The sequence below is a fragment of the Eretmochelys imbricata genome, chromosome 18 (genome assembly GCF_965152235.1).
Source record: "Eretmochelys imbricata isolate rEreImb1 chromosome 18, rEreImb1.hap1, whole genome shotgun sequence".
NCBI lineage: Eukaryota > Metazoa > Chordata > Testudines > Cheloniidae > Eretmochelys > Eretmochelys imbricata.
This window is the reverse complement of record NC_135589.1, coordinates 21,887,874-21,907,698: the sequence shown is the minus strand read 5'-3', so window position 1 is coordinate 21,907,698 and position 19,825 is coordinate 21,887,874. Positions and strand designations below refer to the sequence as shown.

At 51.8% G+C, this 19,825-nt stretch overlaps 2 protein-coding genes across 6 annotated transcripts in view; one reads left to right on the top strand and one right to left on the bottom strand.

Annotated features, from left to right (window-relative positions):
• Positions 1-8,461, top strand: part of CHD5 (chromodomain helicase DNA binding protein 5) — an 81,224-nt gene extending 72,763 nt beyond the window's left edge. The window contains exons 38-41 of the mRNA XM_077837592.1: positions 575-770; positions 3,945-4,108; positions 4,548-4,662; positions 8,335-8,461. Of these exons, the coding sequence (XP_077693718.1) occupies positions 575-770; positions 3,945-4,108; positions 4,548-4,662; positions 8,335-8,453 (594 nt within the window). The 3' untranslated portion in view covers positions 8,454-8,461. The remainder of the gene's footprint in view (positions 1-574; positions 771-3,944; positions 4,109-4,547; positions 4,663-8,334) is intronic.
• Positions 8,462-11,679: 3,218 nt separating this feature from the next.
• Positions 11,680-19,825, bottom strand: part of KCNAB2 (potassium voltage-gated channel subfamily A regulatory beta subunit 2) — a 109,318-nt gene continuing 101,172 nt past the window's right edge. For all 5 annotated transcript variants that reach the window (XM_077837281.1, XM_077837278.1, XM_077837282.1 and 2 more), the window contains 4 exons: positions 19,154-19,248; positions 18,152-18,272; positions 17,515-17,603; positions 11,680-16,630 (listed from right to left, as the gene is read on the bottom strand). In XM_077837281.1, the coding sequence (XP_077693407.1) occupies positions 16,541-16,630; positions 17,515-17,603; positions 18,152-18,272; positions 19,154-19,248 (395 nt within the window). In that variant the 3' untranslated portion in view covers positions 11,680-16,540. The remainder of the gene's footprint in view (positions 16,631-17,514; positions 17,604-18,151; positions 18,273-19,153; positions 19,249-19,825) is intronic.

The following is a 19,825-nucleotide window of genomic DNA, read 5'->3' as shown; positions in this document are numbered from 1 at the left end:
TTCCCCTGGGCTTGTTTTGGGAGCTGAGCATCGTTCCCACTCACTCAGCTCTTACTAAGCTCAGCAAAGGGAACTGCTGTGGCCTTGCGTGACCTTCCATGGGTATAAATCAACTGTCCTCGGCTGCTCAGTGTCTAACGGGGCTGCCTGCCAGATCCCTGCTCTGCACTCCAAGTGGGAGTGAGTTAAAGCTGTTGCCATCCATTTGCCAGGGGCTGGCCTCTGCGGAGTGAGTCCAGGGGTCTCCACCTAATTCTTAGGCCAGGTGTCTATGCCGCCAGTCAGAGCAGCTGGCACTAACCGTCCGCTCCGTCTGAGCCACAGCAGTGTCTGAGGACTGGCTAGGCCCCGCAGACTGGCCCCCCAGCCTCCACTTTGGTGAGATGGAAAAGCCTAAGGGGGAGGGGAAGTCTGCTCCCCCCTCAGTGGCTGTGGGTGCCCCCGTGTCAGACAAGTGGGGCAGCCAGAGGGCTGGAACGTTGGCCGGAGTAAATCCGCATAGCCAGCGCAGCACCGATTTATCCCCGCCGAGGATCTGGCCCTGACTCTTCTCTCTTCTCTGGACGTGTCTCAGTTACTGGAGCAGGCCCTGGTGATAGAGGAGCAGTTGCGAAGGGCCGCGTACCTCAACATGAGCCAGGACCCCAATCACCCGGCCATGGCACTCAACGCCCGTCTGGCTGAAGTGGAGTGCCTTGCCGAAAGCCACCAGCATCTCTCCAAAGAGTCCCTGGCTGGGAACAAGCCTGCCAATGCTGTCCTGCACAAAGGTTTGTCGCTGTCGCATAGCCTGCTCCCTCCCTAGCCGGGGCTGAGAGGAGCGCCAGCCGCACGGGCTCTCTGGGGCTGAGCCAGAGCCAGCGGGGGCTGCGGTGTTCCCAGCTGACTTGCAGGGGGAGTGGTACCAGCATGGGGCAGAGAGACAATAAATCCAACCAGGAGGAAGTGACTGGCTGGTGTTTCTGTCTCACAATGTTCCCGTGTCCTGGCGCTGGCCACGTCCCTCTGACCTTTCCTGACCACAGGGACCGTGGCCATTTGCTTCCAGGGCAGGAGCAGAGGGGAAATGCAAGTGTGCAGTGGGTCGATTCTCAGGCTCCCAAGGTGCCAAGGGGAGACAGTCTTCCCTGGGCAGAAAAGACCTGGCTTAGACCTGAAACGAGCCCCGCTTGTGACGCACAGCAACACCTGCCCAATGTGGGGCCGCTCGCCAGGTGGGGGTGTCTTGGGAGCCCTGGTTGCGTATCCCCCTGGCGATTGCAGGGGATTGCATGGCACCCCTAAGCCTAGGGAGACCGAGATAGCAGAGAAGTGAGGTGTTCTCAGCCTGTGTCCATACAGATGTGCGCACAGAGGCGCCCTGGCACAGAGGCTCCGATCGGAAGATCCCAGTGGCCACACTGTGTGTGTGGTTGAGGTCACCATCCTGAACCTGAGCGTTGCTTTGCAGCCGTTCCCACTGGCAGGTATAGAAGTGTTTACTCGCACGGCTTATTAAACGGCCCCAGGCTTGGGGGTGTCAGAGCGGCACCCAGTGCCCCATTTGAATCTGGTGCATTGATCTGGAGCAGATCTTGCCTAGCACAGGGTGTCGTGAGGGTATTTTGATCCCCTTGAGGGTATTTTGAGCCAGGGTAACCAGGAACGTGCTTTTCACCCGCTTACAAATGTGCAGGTGCTCAGGAGACACGGTGCCATGTCTGGCTGGTCGGGACTGAAGCCCAGAGTTAACAGATGAACAGCCCCAGGCCTAGATGAGTCAGTCTGATGGAGACTGAGTTTGGAACCAAGAGACCAGCAGAGGCTCCAGCCGGTCCCCACCTAGCCAGTCGTGTGTCAGGTTTTGTGTGCTCTGCCTGGCACCAAGCCTTGACAGACTCCCACTGCCGATTGTAACAGACTGATTATACCAAGTCGATTTACAGGCGTGGGATCCGTTTATAGCGCTCTAACAGAGGAGTCAATGGGACAAAGTTGCTGTTGCAGTCCAGGGGCTTTGAGGACCAGTGTCTCCTGGCAGCAGTGCCCATGGGGACATTTGCTTCTCCTCTGGAGGTACATGGTTGAAGCGAAGCCTTGCTCTACAGCAATGGCAAAAAACTCTGCAGGGCTTCCACCTCCCTTCATTTTCCTGACTGCCCAAGGACAGGATCTTACCTCCCCAGCAGTCGGACTCCTCTGAACCATTACAGAATGGGGTTAAAGTGTTCAGGGATACTGGCCCAGGCAGTCCAGAAGTGATCGTACAAGCAGGTGATGTTCCCTTCCTGTTCCAAACCACCCCCCCAGGAACAGAACATGCGTCTCTTCCCCAAGTCTGGCTCTTTCTACAGGGTCTCCCTTTCTCTGCCCCGTGTTCTCTCTAGCTGGAGGGTCCCACCCAGCACTCTAGTGGAGTTAACAAGGCATGGAACTCCCTGCCTGAGGAGGTTATGAAGGCAGGACCATAACAGGGTTTAAGAGAGAACTGGATAATTTCATGGAGGTTAAGTCCATTAATGGCTATTAGCCAGGATGGGTAAGGAATGGTGTTCCTAGCCTGTGTGTCAGAGGGTGGAGATGGATGGCAGGAGAGAGATCACTTGATCATTACCTGTTAGGTTCACTCCCTCTGGAGCACCTGGCATTGGCCACTGTAGGTAGACAGGATACTGGGCTGGATGGACCTTTGGTCTGACCCAGTCTGGCCATTCTTATGTTCTTACGTTTACCCAGCAGATCTGAGCAGGGCTTTAGCTCCTGCTAACAGGGTGGGTCAGTGTAAGAGCCCTCCATCCCTTGGCAGGGCCATGGAGCCTGCCAGCCTGATGCAGTCTGCCCCAGGTGATAACAGCTTAGCAGCTCTGCTGATTCATGAGCTGTCAGTGAGGAAATAGTCACTTGCGTAAACTGCAGCCAATTCTGCTGGAGCTAGGACCACTGGAGACTGGTGAGGAGTGTGCTTGGGCAAAGGACGGAGCAGGTGCTGCTCTCTGGTGCTCCATAAGGGCTCCTGGCCGGAGACTGACACAGTCCATGCCGGAATTTGGTGTGCAAATGTGAGAGTAGAGAGGGCAGAATATAGCTTGTTTGCCAGACAGAAAACAGCTGTTCTGGGGGGCTCCGAGCAGCAGCTCGCTGTCCAGCACCCTCACTGTCCTAGTCTTCAGATCCCAGCCAAGGGCCATTACCGTAACATCCCATGGGAGCAAATCAACACTTCGATGGGGGACACGGATCTGAGCTGTGGATGGGGAAACGCTGGAAAGGTTCTGCCATTTAAAAGGACACAAGAAAAATACAAGTAGCCAAGTATGGGCAGAACATGAACACGAGGTTGGCAGCAGCCCCCAGATATGCATTACCTGTTTGCTGCCGTGTGCTTGGAGAGCCATGCGGGAAGGCAGGTGGCTGATGAGAGAGCTGCTCTCCCTCGGACTAGGAGGGGGCAGGGTGTGGAATTAGATGGGCACACGGTTTACAGAATTGCTGTGGCACGTGGCTTCAGGCAGGTGCACAGCCTGTTGTGATGGCTGCTCCGGTGTGGCTAGAGGGGCCCAGAGCTTGCGGGATTCTGACATTAGCTGGGATTGAGGGGGATGGCTCAGGGGTGGAATTAGGAGGGCACAAAGTATGTGAAAATCACTTCCTTTCGGCACAGAAGTGTGCGGTGAAGGAGGTGCAGGCATTCGGCACGTGTGGAGAACAACGCCCCCGTACGCCCACTCAACTTCAAATCCGTGTCCCTCTCTGCAAACTATCTCTGAGCCCCGCCAGCTCTCCCAGTACAGCTCCTGTGTCTCCTCTCCTCCAGTGTCCAGGACGTGTCACCGTGTTTTCACCCCCCACGTAACCCCACTGGAATCAGTTTGTCCCTTCTGCTCCCTCCCCAGGATCCCCCCGCTCAGCGTGGGAGAGCAGGTTTCCTAGCTACGCTGGGTGTAATCCGTGTGTCTGTGTTGCAGTTCTGAACCAGCTTGAGGAGCTGCTGAGTGACATGAAGGCAGATGTGACCCGTTTGCCCTCCATGCTGTCCAGGATACCACCAGTCGCTGCTCGCCTGCAGATGTCTGAACGGAGCATCCTGAGTCGTCTCACTAACCGAGGAGGGGACCCCACAGTCCAGCAGGTCAGAGAGAGCCGAAAAGAAACACGGGGCCTGGGCCGCACAGGCCCCCAGCAGCTTGGGCTGTCTGGCTTGTGCTAGTGGAGTTGTTCAGTCTGGTGACCAGCCTGGAGAGTCCCTTGCAAAGCGTCTCTGTATGGTGCAGTGTTAGGGAGTTAATCGGCAGAGGATGGATACACTGACCTAACAGGCCTTTTCCATCTCTAACTTCTGCGTGCCGTGTCCTGCGTTCCTTACGTAGGCCAAACGTCTCTGCCTCCCACGCTCAGCACGGTGGTGTCTGAGCAATGCTCTCTTTGGAGACCCCCGGGGCATTTTGCCTGAGTAGAAGTGGAGCAGGTAGCCTGGGACGTGTCCCGGTCATGCCAGTGCGTGGCAAGCAGGGAGAGCAGGGCTGGTTGTCTGGAGAGCACCATAGCCGTTATTTCTCCTGTTTCTCCAGGGCTCCTTCGCGTCCTCCCAGCTCTACAACAACAACTTTGGGCCAAACTTCCGGGGTCCTGGACCAGGTGGGATTGTCAACTACAGTCAGATGCCGCTGGGACCTTACGTGACCGGTAGGTTGAGATTTCTAGCAGCCTCTTTCTCTAACTGCAGAAATTAAAGTGGCAAATTTCACTGGGCCACAAGCAAAGCCAAAGACCACTGGGCAAGCAAGATGTTTTCTCTCTTATCAATAGATATTTAGCCGTTTCCAAGATTTTCCTCTGCAGTTCTTATTCCCACCTGAGGTAAGGCCATGCTTATTACTATCTGCTAAACGTATCGTATTGTCTCATCTCTCAGGCTCTGCCTAGTAACGTGATTAACTCTAAGTGTCAGCAAATCACGAGGTGGAATGAGTTAATAAATCCAGAATGTTCAGGAGCATATAGTTAGTGTTGTCTCCTTAAATGGTGGTAGCCCAGCTGTCTCTTCCACACGGCCCCTAGTCACATGCTGCTGGGCAAGTCATTCCTCCAGGCAGTCAGCTCCGGGGGTAGTCCCCAGAGAGCAGCTGTAACTGGTGTAGTCGCTGCGGAGATGCTGGAGTGAAATGATGGGGCCTCTCTTGGGTTCTGACCCACCCTCCCATGTCTTTGCACCCACTAATGCCAGTGAGCAGCGGTGCCCCTGCGTTTAGTGAAGCTCTTTGGTTTGACGGGGTCAGACGGGGAGCAGCCTTTCCGTCCGCACCGTTCACAAAGTAACATGTGAAGGAACGGGGCTCCGGGGCTCCAGAGCTCCTAGGGCACAGGGCTTATCGCTCGTGGCACGCTACGAAACACCTAGCTCCAGCTCTGTAAGGATAAGGAACATCAACATTGCTTGCAATTCTGAGTCGGTACGGAGAGTGTTTGCAGAGCCGTGGGGCTAGTGTGCCTGTCATTAGGCATCCCTGTTTTGGGGGGACTCATCTCAGACCCACCAGTTTGGTTGCGTTGTTGTTTTTTTGGTAACATATCTGGGGAGTGTCCCGTTCTTCTCGTGTGCGTAGTTAGGCTCATGCTTGCGATGCTAGGTCATGGCTAGCAGGTAATGCCCAGTGTAGTGGCTTCACGGACATCTTTGATTTCTGGAATCTCTGCATTTTGTTCTCTTTGCACAGAATAGTTTTCCCTGTTCTCATGCCAGTTCCTCAAATCAAACCTCACATTCCCTTCTGCTCCTGAAGACAGGAAGTTCCTAGGCTGATGAGCCATGTTGCCTTGAGAACATACTGGTGTGGATACAGCATGTGTACTTTTGCATGGAACCTGTCTGGTGTCATCCCTTCCAAATTGCAGGTCAGGGCTTTGGAAAGCCTACAGAAGAGCCAGCTCCCAGAGAATCCATCCCAAGTTTTACTCTGAGCCCAGTGCCTGCTTGGACTTGAGTTCAGTCAGTGCTGTATTGATGAGGTTGGCATTGCACAAATATCGGGGAAGCTCCTCACCAGGATGTGAGCTCCCAGTGCAGAGGGCCCGTCAGTGAGACATGATGTGCAGCCAGAACCTTCTCTTTTTCCAGGACTTTGCATCCATTTAAACTTTCCTCCCTCTCCCTTGGTTTGTGTCTTGTCTGAGCTACCAGTTAGTGCATTAACGAACACACCAGTCACAGCAACACAGGAGGCTCTGCCGTCCATTTCTCCCTTGTATTTTTACCATGGTGGCACTGAACTCACCTTAGATCTCATCTGAAATGCAAAGGAGTCTTCAGCAAATAAGCCAAGCTCTGGGAAAACTCTTACTGCCCCAGAGGATTCGGCGTGTCTCTTGGTGCGGTCGTGTCAGAGGGCAATAGGAATCGTCAGTCAACAAGCAGTCTTTAGCCAGGATAATTCACCGCTTTGCAAGGATCATTCGAGTAGGTTTCCTCTCCTCTCCTCCTCCTTGCAGCGCGCTGTGGAATTCTCTCCAAGGTTGCTGGGCTGGGCTGGGCTGGAAGCCCCTTGTTTTTAGAGGTAGCACTCCGAGGAATGTCTGCACTGCAGCTGGGAGCCCGACTTATGCTAGCCCTGCTGGAGCTAGTGCCCGTAAACCAGCGGTGCAGACAGTCAGCTCAGGCTCACTCCTGAGTTCGGACCTAGCTGCCGCCCCAGCAGCCATGTTTACACTGCTATGCGCTGGTGTGAGTCTGCCGGGCAGACACACCCAGAGGTGCTGGGAGGCTAGCCCACCCTCAGAGCGCTGCTGGGTCTCACCCGTGAGGCCATTCTTCAGCACGCAGGACTGCCTGGCATTGTCCTACTTGATTCCTGACCGTGAGCCCAGTCCTGGTCCAAATCAGGAGTTAGCCCCGGGTGTCCCCTTTTCTCTGCACAAAGCTCCTGTTCCAGACACAACGGGACAAGCCTCACAGGTGGCTGAGGCGATTTTCAGTGTCTTTGTCTTGCAGTTTCCTCCTAGACCCAGGAAATGAGTTCCTGTAAAGTATCCAGTGGCAGGGCAGAGCTCCCTGGCCATGTGACCAAGCCCTGCCAGCCATCATGACTTTATATGAAAATAGAATGAAACCCAACACCTGGTGTCTGGTTCATGATGGTGAGACATGGAAATTACCCATCAGCAATGCCTCCGCTAGCCAAGGGCTGCCAGCGTCGCCTGGAGGCACTTTCCAGTTGATGAGATCCACCCCCCAGAAACGGTTCCCTACAGTACTAGATCCCTTAAGGTTACGTTTCTTAATAGTGGCTCATCTTATGACATATAATGTCATGTTAGAACTGCCTACTGAGAGCGTCTTCCTTTGCGACCCCCCTGTCGCCCATTTTGCCCGTTGGCACAGCACTGGGTGTTCTGCCCCACGGGTGGCTGAGTTTCCGTGGTGGGCGGCATGGCCCCCTGTGGTCAGTGTGTGACACACAGAATCATAGGACTGGAAGGGACCGCGAGAGGTCATCTAGTCCAGTCCCCTGCACTCCCGGCAGGACTAAGTATTATCTAGACCGTCCCTGACAGGTGTCTGTCTAACCGGCTCTTAAAAATCTCCAATGATGGAGATTCCACAACCGCCCTAGACAACTTATTCCAGTGCTTAACTTCCAGTTAGGAAGTTTTGCCTAATGTCCAACCTAAACTGCCCATGCTGCAATTTAAGGCCACATGCAGGGAGCAAAGCTGCTCCAGGGACGGAAAGGACTCTCCGGGACAGCTGTCACTTCTGCAAGGTGCTAAGTCAGGCTATTTCTGAGAGCGGTTTGTTATTCTCAGTTGTCTTGCCCATTGCCATCCCCGGGGACCATTCCCTCAGAGCCTTCACCATTGTGTTCCTTCCTGCTCATAGAGCGCTACATTTTGACTCTTCAGCTACTGCTTGAGAAGGCTGAGAGTTCACCACGTGCCTCTCTCCCCTCGGCCCAGCCCGCTGCCCGCTCAGGGCCACTGACAGCAGTTTTGACAAGCCAGCACGCTTCAAGCAATCCCAGCAGTGAGCTGGAGCGAGCAGCGGAGCTGTGTGCACTGGGCCATAAGCACCTTATTGTGTAAATGTTGCATTTGCCTTGCTATCGGGTGGTGCTTATTTGTGAACTGAACACGGACGTGTGTGCACGCGGGTGCTGGGCTAGGGGAATGCAGCTGGTGTGCTTGCTTCTAAGAACGTTTCCTTTAGGTTGGCCAGTGGCCCTGCCTTCTCTGCTCCTTGGGGTCAGTCACGCCCGCTTTGCCGTCACCTTGCACTGCGTTTCCGTGCACGTGGTAGCCCACACGACAGGGAGGGGAATGGAAACCAGGTGGCCTGTAACGCATTCACTTTTGTTCTTGCAGCGACACCCAATGGGCCGCCCTCCAGCCACCCCGATAAAAAAGTAGCCGAGTCACTGAAAGATGGTGCAGCCTTGGAACGCAAGGGGAAGCTTGGTGACATCATCTGCATCGAAGACTAATTCTCAGCCCAGTGGGTGTTGGGGCCAGGGGCTGCCTTGCTCACATTTTAAAGTGTTCTTCAAAACAAACCGTCCCCCAGCCCATTTCAAGAACTTCTTAGAAGGGGATTTCATTTCCTTGTACATTTTTTGCACTTTCTTATTGAAGACTTGAAGAGTTTGTCTTGACAATGTTGGCTGAATTATGAAGGGATTATCTAGTAACAGTATTTATGTCTCTGGTTTTATCGACATGTAAAGGGAGACCGTATTGGAAGCTCTGTTTCTAGTCCAGTTACCCTGAGGTGTCAGTTAGGAGCCAGGCTTAATTCTTTTCTGTAGCCTCCTAGGGTCGTTCTATTTTTATGTCCGTTTTGTGTCTGAGCAAATGCATGCACTGTTCTGCTGCCAAATGTCCCGTGTATGCGAGGGAGAATGTGCCCGCCGTCCTGCCAACCCTCCGCAGGCACCAAGGGAGAACACACATGCTGCAGGAGATGTCTGTCTCACCAGCAGGGAATGGGTTAAACGAGCTGTGTTTATATTTCCGGACTGCTCACTGACTCCTGGCCTGTACTGAACAGACGAATTGCCTAGCCTGTGCTGACTGAGGGCAGTTTTCTGAGCTAATACACAGATCTAGCTGGTCTAGCAGATCGCGTGGGATTCAGGGGGTCAAAGCCTTGGGTGGGTTAGGATGACGTGAGCTACGTACGATGCAGGTGCTGTAGTTACCTCCATAGACACTTGTGAACAGTCACCTAGGACCTTCCTGCCTGGCCCAGAGTGTGGACAGCTGGCACCTGGCTTCACAGGTAACACGCAGCGTGGGGAGCTGGGGATTGTTGGTGTAAGAAGCAGGCGTTTGTTTCTGTGTTGGGTTTGGTGAGCAGGTCGCTGCCCTGCAGACTGCCAGGTCACTGCACACCCCAAGAAACATTTCTCCCAGTCCGGCGTGAGAGCTGAGTTGCTGACAGCAAAGACCCTGCACTGTTATGTTAGCTGAGGCCTAGGGTCTGCTGTATCCATTTACTGAGCCACAGGGCTGGGGGCGTCCTTCTTATTGGGGCAGAGAACAAAAGGCAGCCCGTCCGCCTTGCCTGCCCCCAGGCCAGTGCCCCGAGATAGCAGCTGTGCTGTACCTCCTCCTTTGGGGAGCCATTTTGCCCTCTCTAATCTGCCTTTCACTGCACCCGCCTGCGGTGAAAGCCACCCATGGCCGAGGAGGAGCCCCCCGCTTGCCGGCACAGCTGCTGCTTGGCAAGCACTGGTGTGTGTGTGTGGGGGGGACTCTATGCCCAGCCGGACCCTCTTCCTCCCTGCACCCGACATTGCCAGCCCTTTCTTGGCACAGACGCTGATTGGCAGGAGAGGAGCGAGGCGTGTCAGGGAAGTGCTCCTGGGTCAAACGCTGCATCTACCTTCCTTGAATTCCCTCATCACTTCATATCCAGCTCTGCTCCAGCCAGAACCTTCTCCTTGGGCTTGGTGGTTCACTGGATTCTGGAGGTTGAACTGGAGCAGAGCGAGGAAGCACTCGCCCCCCCCCAGAATCATAGAAGATGAGGGTTGGAAGAGACCTCAGGAGGTCATCTAGTCCAACCTCTGCTCAAAGCAGGACCAGCCCCAACTAAATCATCCCAGGCAGGGCTTTGTCAAGCTGGGCCTTAAAAACCTCTAAGGATGGAGATTCCACCACCTCCCTAGGTAACGCATTCCAGTGCTTCACCACCCTCCTAGTGAAATAGCCCTACTCCAGTATGGCTTGGTGAGCGATTGCTGGGACAGTGGAAGACGTCCAGGCTCTGGGATGGCAATCATCTGTCGATTGTCTCCTCTGGAACATGCAATGCAGAAGGCTGGGGCTGGCTTACTCACTGGTAGGGCTAGGTTTGTTAATAGGCCAGGTCTCCCTGCATAGTGCTAGCCCCTTGCTAACGGCACTGCAGTGGCTGCATGTATGCAGTAGCACGGTGCCTGAAAACAGCAGGGCCAGGATTAACTCTGCAGCAGTAGCTTTTCACCCCGTCCCCTCCTTCCACAGGGCAAGTTGGCTGCCCCCAGCACAATGTGACACAGGAAAAAGAACGGCTGTCAGTGCTCGCTCCCAGATCCTGGCTGACCTGGAACAGGGCTTCTTCAGTCAGGACGGGTAGGGGTACCAGTGTGTCTCCCAGGGAAGGATAATGCAGCGTGCACTCCAGAGGTGGCTGCATTTTGGTGGGGATGCATGCCTGTGGGGGGTGAAATGCATTCTGTAATAGCTGGGCAGTCCGCTCCTGAGAGTCAGCCGCTGGGAGCGGACACTGAAGAGTTGCAAGCATGGAATGGGGGCAAACAATAGCCTTGTCTTTGCAGGCAGGCCCCATTCTAGTGCAGAGGAAGCCAATGCACTGTGGCCTGCCACCTTATTTTGTGGCAAGAAGATTTTTAATGAGCGCAAAGGCTTTTAATGGAAGGGAAATTAGCAACTCTCATAGTTCATATCTCTGATGTTTACAGAGCTACCAGTGTGTTCTTCTGTCCAAAGTTCATTTGTGATGGTTCCCTCCTCAATGGCTAGATTTCCTGTAGCAGTGTTTTGTTTTGGGTAAGATTACTTGGCACTAGGCTGTGTTTGAACCATTTCCGTACCTCCTCTTCCCCCCCCCCCCAACAAGGAGATGAGCGTTTTAAAAGGCTCTCGCTGCTGGTTATGTTAAACTAGCTAAAAATGACCCCCCCCCCAACGCTTTTTAACCTGCTTTTTTTCTACTACAAAGTAGACTCCTACCAGTAACTGCAACAGGGAAAGGCACTGATGCCTGGACACTGGGGCCAGTATTAACTCCTCCCACCTACATGGTCATCGACAGAAGGGATTATGCAACAATTCTGAGCAAGCTGAAAAAGCTCCAGTGAAATACAGACTAAGGCAGTGAAGATTTGGGGAATAGACTAGGGAAAACCAGAAGCATTTAAAGCTACTTTGCCTTCATGATTCTTGGTTTGTTATTTTGTGATACTAACTGAACCGTGCTGACCTTTTGTAGGAGCGTTTCTGGCGTCTGTAGCCAACACAAATCACATTTACTTTGTACTGTGTGTATTTGTTTTTGTTTTCTGTGTTTTAATAAATCCTTTAAAAAAAGGAGTCAACAAAAACGCTTCCCAATTATTTTTATTGTTACAGCCGCAGCCTCTGCAGCAGAGTGGAAATGGGCCAATGAAGGGCTGTAGGCAGCTTGGGAGGGGCCTTTAGCTCCCGAGAGTCACTTGAAAATGCAGGAGGTAGGTCTGACACGATCAGTACAGGAAGAGCAGGACGCTGTTCTACCCCCCCCTTTCAGCGCTCTGTCAGCATGGCCCATGGAGTTTCCGCCTCCAGGAGACAGCAAGTGCCCTTGGAGGGGGTACATGCATGCACAGGCTCTGGCTTTCCCTCCCCAGGGCTGAGAGCTGCTGAAATTCCCTTCCACCAAAGGCTCAGCACACGTGGTTTCTGAAACGCGCATTAGCAGAAACACAGGCCCCTACTCTCCGCTCTGAGACAACTGAGCACCTGGGTTTCAGGCTGAAGGAGCTGAAGTATTGCCATGGCCTGGAAAGCCACTGAGCGCAGGGGGAGTTGAGCTTGAGCAAGGCCTGCAGCCGCTGAGCCACACCAGGCTGGCAGCAGGGGTTTCTGCAGCCTCAGTGCTGAGAGGGGTGATGGCTGTTTCCCCCCCAGGGGACATCACATCTTGCTTGAAACAGGCAGCCACAGGAACCAACGGGGGACCTGCAGCGCTAGGCTGAGCTTGGAGCACGAGGGAAGCCACGTGATTGGCCCCAGTAATGCCATGGCAGGGACCCAAAGGGCATGGGGAGGTGCCATGATGGTGCAGGATCCCCCCGTCAGGATTAATGCAGCCCAGGCTCCCGCCGCCTTCGGTCCAAAGCAGCCAAGGAAACCCTCCTGCAGACAGATCAGGCTGGCCTTTTATTTTGTCATTCCATAAATACAGTAGCTGAATGTCCATCGCAATCATCATTCAGCAGCACAATGCAGTCAGCTGGTTTGGCCTGTCATTTATGCAGTTCTAGCTAGTGTAATCATCACAACCCTCGCTGTGTCTCTCTCTCTCTCAAAAGAAAGCGCTTTATTTACATACAAGGATTGGCTGTAAGACAGGACAATCACTGGCGTTGGTAATTCACAGCTACTAGGTGCAGGGGAGTTTTCCAGGGTAAAGAGCAGGGCTCGCTGAATGACGGGGAAAGCACACACACCAGAGCTCACCTGCGTTACATGCCTCGTACACAGAACAAAGTGCACAGGAAACCAAGCAAATCGCCTGGGGTAGGATATGGAGGCTCAGACCGGAAAAGGCAACTGGAAGTTGTGGAAACCCCCTTGAACAGCTCTGGGAGGGGACGCTCGGGGGCCACAGGAGCAAGCGTTGGGATCCGGGGGGTGGTTTTAGGATAACGTTCACCTGAACATGTGCAGCACCCCACAGCGCTCCCTGGGGACACTGCAGCGCTGGGGCTAACATTGGACAAGCCAGACAAACAGCAGCTGCTAAAGTGCAATCGTAGGCAAGGCTGTCACCATCCTTCACTCACCCTGCCGGGGAACATTCTCTGCCCATTCCTTACGCTGGGGAGACCCAAACCTGCTCCCTGCTGCTGCGGAGCAACACGCTGAGCTTTCCTGGGGCATTTCTGCTTGGGGTTTACCACCACCACCAAAGGCAATGAATCGCTGACTAGCCTACTCCTAGAGCAGCTGATACCCGAGCAGTGGGCCCTTTCTCAGTGCCCACAAGCCAGGTGTTTATTCCCCTGCTCACAGGTGTATGGCAGAGCACTGCGAGTACGGGGACAGGCTCTCGTCCCTCCTGCCTGCCTGCAGGACACAGCCCGCCCCCCTGAACATGCAGCGCTGCAGGAAGCTAACACCCCATGCAACTGGCCAACCACCTTTTTACAGCAGCTTAAAAACTGTACAATTTTTAATCCAGCCTCCAACGCTAATATGAAAGGAAATTTAAATTCAGTAGCAACAAGCGTCAGGCCTGAAACACTGAGCAGCCCCGTACACAGTTCTCACTCAGAGCAGCATTCTGCATGAGAACCATTAAGGCAGCTGGCCGTAACCAGGGTTTGATTACAACAGGGCAGGGGCTGGGGCTGGATGGGGGGCAGGAACAGCAGTGGCTCAGCAAGACAGCATTGAGCACGTTGGTCATATGGTGAGGTTACAGCCATGGGTGGGGGTTCAGACCCCTACCGCAGACCAGCAGAGTCATGCACAGGTGTAATTTATATTCTAATTTGCAAAGTCAATCAGGAATAAACTGGTGCAAATCACAACTTGTCTTTCTGCACTGGGGCCTGAGCCCAGGGAGCTACCTCCAGGCAGGGACTTAAGACAGGCCGAGCTCACACTACCAGCTGTAAAGAGACCAGTCCAGGGGGTGTGCAGAAATGCCTTTTAAAAAGGAGCAAGACAAAAATGGTCCAAGCGAATCAGCTTTCCGCAAGGTAGCTGCAGTAACCTACGGTGGTGGGAGGCCACAGCTGAGGGATGTTTTAAAAAGCTCTGCCAATGGACCTGTGGGTTTTTTGTAGGTTGGGGCAGTGCTCTGATCCTGCTGTGCTAGAGAGGTTTGCGTGACCCATGTACACACACAATCTCTGTACAAACGCCAAACAGGCACTGCTTGGGTAGTGCCAATTAATACAAGAAATGCAAGTGCATTTTCGGAGCAAGTTCCCAGCTCCCTGAGTGTTGCTGGGCGAGTGCTTGGACCAGCTGCCCCTTGAAAGAGAAAAAGGGGAACAGAAGCACTAATATTTGTAAAACCTAAATAAATGCAGTCAGAGTCCTTAAAAACATTAACCCCTGCCAGGGAACAATGATTCCTCACCACTGTTGCTTTATCATTGTTCATTAGTATTATTGTGCCTGCCTTGTAGACCATCCAAATTAGATAGGTTTCTGCTACCCTTAGGGTGCAGAATTATTCCAGCACTTGACAAGGGGATAGCTCCTGGAAGTCTGAAACAGAATCTTATCTGTAGTCTAAACATGTGGTTATCTATGCAATGGTTATGAGAAAATACTACCAACATTATACCAAAAATTGAAGTATGAGATTACTACAGTAATGCAAAACTTCTGCGGCTTTTAGATCTCAGACCACCTAGTGTGAAGTGGCTTATCCGATAGCATCTGATTTGCAGAACCATCCCAAAGGGATCCATATAGCCAACAGTGAAATGCAGCCACCTCTGGGGTGGAAAGTGGCATCCGTTTAACGGCACCAGCAACGTTACCTATGAGTTTAGGACAGGAAATGAATATGTATTTGTTGACTGTTATATCAAGTTGACTCAGGGGTTCCACAATCAGTCTAAAGATGAGATTAATCTTTGGGGAACTGAGCAGTCTACCGAAGTAATTCATCTGGCAAGCGAGACCAAGCTATCTCCCTGTAATAGCTGTGCACATATGTCATCAGTGAAACAAGTACCTACAAATGCAGACTGAAATTTTAGGGGAAAGTTGGTACCATATCAGGTGGCAGCCCATACAAGTCAGGGATCTGAAACAAGAATAATGATTTTGTAACATACAAAAAATATTTTTTTTTGTTTGCAAAGGCAAAAGATTCTCAAAAATACGCACTACAGCTGTTCAGTCCAGTGTGCAGTATCCACATTACTGAGCAGCACCCAGCCACAGACCAGACACAGCCGCAAGTCTGGTGGCTTGAACTCCTTACACCGACATCCTCTTGGATTAAATTGCTCATTACCATCATTTACTGTGTGCAGTTGGTAACGATACTCCATGATTGTCCACTGAACACATGTAAACTAAATCCCTGTCTGCCCTGCTCCTTTTAAAGCAATGACTGGCTCAAGCAGTTTCAGAGGTTGCTTACGAAATATCACAGATTCTGGGTGTTAAGGAAATCAAGCATCTAAAATTAAAGCTAGATGTTTTCTGGACAGAGATTAATTGAAGGTCTCTGCTCTCTTTCATACTAAACAGTTACACTGTTTAAAATGTTTAGTATAAACATTGTACATGTAAAACTTCATATTAGTTGTAAATGAGAACCTAGACCTGAGTGAATGACAGAGGAAGTAATGAAACCAGCAAGATGCTCGTGTTAAAACAGCACTGCCTGCTGGAGAGAAAAGCACCAGCACAGTGAGGGATTCTGACTGGAATGCCTTCAATGCCAGCGCGCCATTTCTGTTCAAAGTCACAAACTGCGTCCTGCACTCAGTCCTCCGCAAAGCTCCCGGGAAGCCCACTGAGGCCAAGAGGTGCCTGGGCTGAGGACATAGCCTGTTCACAGGGAAAGAAAGCCCCCTGATTGGAACTGAGTGGGCTCAGGCCTTGTGCGAATAGCACCACCACCTCAGAAGGTCAATATGAGGCACTAGAAAAATTAAAAAAAGCATTGTGACAAACACCCGCGGCCCCAGTGCGGGCCTTGGGGAGGCTACCGAATCGCAGAGCATGAACTCTTACAGCGGCTTGCCAACAACTTGGCTGATTCACTTTGTATTTTTTGAAGTATTCAATCTTCTCCAACAGAAATAGATACAGAGCAAACTAAAGAACAGAACCAGCTGGGAGATGCAGGCAGTACTCCCGAAACAGCTGTTTCTAACATTCTTAGATGGTTACCACAGACAGTCCTCCGCACTCACATTAGCCAGATCATTGTAAAGCCAGCGTTGCTTTTGGAACAGAGAGACTAGAATTCTTACAGGGAAATGGTGTGTGTGTCAGATCTGAATATTCAAGCACATCGTACAGGAGCTGGAATCAACAAAAAGCAGAGATATTCTGCGTGCGTTTGTGAAAAACGTAGTTTCTCCTTTTACAAAAGGAAGCCCAGAGGCCTGAAATCTTCCCAGCCTGGGACTCTTCTTGCATTCAAAAGAAATGGTGCATAATAAGCCTATGTAGTCTTGCAGCAACAGGGTAAACAACTTCTCCAGAACATCTTGCCACGTGGTATCTTCGGATGCCAATCACACTCTTCCCTTGGCTTCAGTAAAGCTTAAGCAAGCAAACAGAAGACTAGGAGTCGAGAGAGTCCGGGGGACAGCAGGCACAGTTAGGATCTGTAGTCCTTTTTGCTGTATGGTTTATTGCCCAAAATACTATCGATCTCGTGTATAATAGAAGAGGACAATTTTGGAAGAACCTGTATACAACATACATACAAAGAAAATCAGAATGTAAGTCAGCGCTGAAGTTGTCTCAAGGGACCCATCAACCTGCAAAACTTGAGCTGCCAACATTCCCCTGCTGGCTTTGGGATAAGTGGTCACTGGTGGAGTTTAAGAAGGTGATAATGACAGCACATAGTATCGAGGTGCACAAGACGCTCACTAATAAACTGTATTGACCAGCAGGCAACACTAAAACCACCTACATCCTCGCTTGTGACAGGGACCAGCAGGGGCTGATTGAGCTAGTGATGGTCATGAGCTTCCCTGCAACCACAAATTATAGTGTGGAAAAAAAATTCCGTTACCTGCGTGAACGCTTTGGAAAACAAAGGTAAACGGGAAAGCAAAGTCAGCCAAAACCAACGGCTGAAATACATGGTTAAAGAAATAAAGCACATGGGTGTGAATTCAAGGCGTTATTGGTTCCTTCAGTATCATGTACAATTTACTAAATAGAAGGGTTGATGGGTCAAACAACAGAGTTTTCAGAATAACTTGGTTCACTGAAAGAATCTGTTACGGGATTTGTTAAAGGTCCGATCCAAAGCTCAACTGACAGCTCTCACGAAGGTTGATCCAAGGACTTATGAGCCATGACACCAAGTCAAAGTCTTAAAGCCCCCTCTTACTAAATGAGCCCCATGTAATAGCCCTCGTTAATACCTGCAAAACAAGTGCAGCTGCAAGGCACATCCCACCTTGCACTGATCTATTACAACCGTTGCAATATGGTTCATTTCTTTTTAACGATATAAACTCTATAAGGAGTTAGTTTCTCTCAAACTCTGAGCAAGCCAAAGATCATGCCTACGTTTTTAAGCAAGGGAAATTTGCCAGGCTATATGTGGGAACTGACCTGTATCGCTCCGATATTCTCCATTAACTGGTCTGCATTGGAAGCGCCGAGCAAAACGGAGCTGACTCCTTCGTTCCTCAGACACCAGGCTGGAGTGACAGAAAGGGTTAGGGGAGCTAAGGACAGGGGGTTCACTGCGGCGCACACACGTCATTCTTTACTTTAATAAAAAATGCAGTGCAGAGCTGCAGAAGCAGCTCTTCATTCTCCGGCCACAACTGGCCGGAGCGTCCAGCGCGTGGAAGAACTCGATGCAAGGTGCTGTGCACGTACAACCCAGAGCATGTTTATACGGCCAGGAGAGGCGGGCTTGGTGGGGGAGATGTGCCCAGGCAGGGAGGGCACCTCGGTTAGGCTTTCTTTGGCCATGGAGGCTGGTATTTCCCGCTCTGACAGACTCCACCTGTCTCGGGGCAACCGTGGGCAGTGAATAGAGGAAACGAAATTCCGGTCCCCTCGGAGCAGCTTTTCATGCGAGCAGGCGCAAGAGAAGCAAGGAGCTGGGTCGGATGGTCTGGAATTCGGTATCACTGCCAGGGAACGAGGCTATTCTTATCCAGTGCCCCGCTGCTGCATTCCAGTGACAAAGGCTGGGGGAGGACGATCTCTCTTGCTCTGCGTCTTGCAAGCTGCTTACCGATCGCGAGCTGTGGCAAGGTGCATCCTAGGCGCTCTGCAATGGCTTGCAGCTCCTTCAGCTTTGCCTGCTGTCTCCTTCCCTCTTCACTCAGGATCTTGTCTTTTAGCCATTGGTATCCCTTTGAAAAGAGAGGCACATTGAGGGAGAGGGGAAAGAGTCCTTAGCATCTGCCTCCTCCCCAGTCTGCTTCTGGAGACGGGGCGTCACTGGCTGGGGACGCAGACAGGCTGATGCCAGCACTCGCTTGGGACCCAGGTCAGCTCCCACTGAAAGCAATGGAAAGGTGCTTCTGGGAGTCAAAGGGAGCTGGCAATGTGCTCATTGTAGGTCCAGAGGCCAGCGCAAGGGGTTCTTCCACTTGAACTTTGTGTCACAGACGCAGAGGGAACAATCCAATGGAAATGGGGTTTATTGTGTGTGTGTTCTATCACTCCGGCATACGTCAAGGGACTTCCCATAAATCTTTGGGGCTATAATGCAAAGATATCAAGGATTCTGTACAGAATCCCCCAAACCCGCACAAGGAACATGAAGCGAAGCGGCGTTCTAGCCAGAGATCTCGGTAACGGGGTGACCCTCACACAGGAATGCTTAGCACAAGGACCAGAACGTGTGAGGGGTCTCAGTTGTGACACTGCAGTAAAATTAAACACACCTTTGCAGCAGGCGGGTGATTAAAGGTAGATCCCCTCCGACACCATATTACTTAATGCAGGTGCAGAATTCATTGGAACAAGGGGGGAATGATGCGTTTTGCCTACAGTGCCTGTCCTTCCAAGTGGGGTAGTGCAGCCCCCCACAATCAACTCCCTCAGCTCCCCTCATATGATCCTGAAACCAAACTGGCCTCAAGCAAGGAGACCAAGTACTGGGAGGCAACAGGAACCCCCCCATACTGGCTGCAGGATAAAACCTCAAATGCAAGGGGTGATAAAGAGACACTGTTCCACCCAGCATCCCTCGCACCAACCCACAAATCATGCTGCACCTCTTCCTCACCTTCAACGATGCTCTGGAGTAAGGGGGGATTCCACCATCATATTTTCCAGAAACAATTCCACAGGCCAGCGGGGACCAGGTCATGGCGCCAACCCCTGAGAAGAGAGAGAACATTTACTGAGGGCACTGCAGGTTCCTGCTGACAGCCGGGGCGAATACCTGCGAGAGCATTTTTTGTGTGCTCGGCCCTGCCAGGTGTCGAACCCGTGGTCCCCGAGCCAGCAGAACGCTCCAGCTTGCGATTAACTTTAAATCTGGAGCCATTTTCCAAAAAAATCTACTAAACTGGTCGTTAGCGTCACTGCTCAAGTGACTGATGTTTATTTGTTAAGTGCTTTTTTTTTTTTAGATTTTTATCAATCATATCCATTCTTTTGAAATGGTGTGGGGGACATCAGACAGTAGCCATTGAGAGTCAAAAAACGGAGTTATATAATTGTTAACACACAAACTGCTGACAGTGCACGCCGAAACGAACCAAGGGACGGTCCTTCGACCAAACTCCCAGGTTCTCGGGCACCACTTTCCCCAGCTGTTCATTTTGATTGTTATTGATGGAAATATTTTTCCACGGTTTGTGTGTGTGTGTGTGTGAGATGAAATCAACATTTACTGATACAAATCGAATCCTTCCCAGCCTATAAATATCATATGTCATTAAAGCCCTTCCCT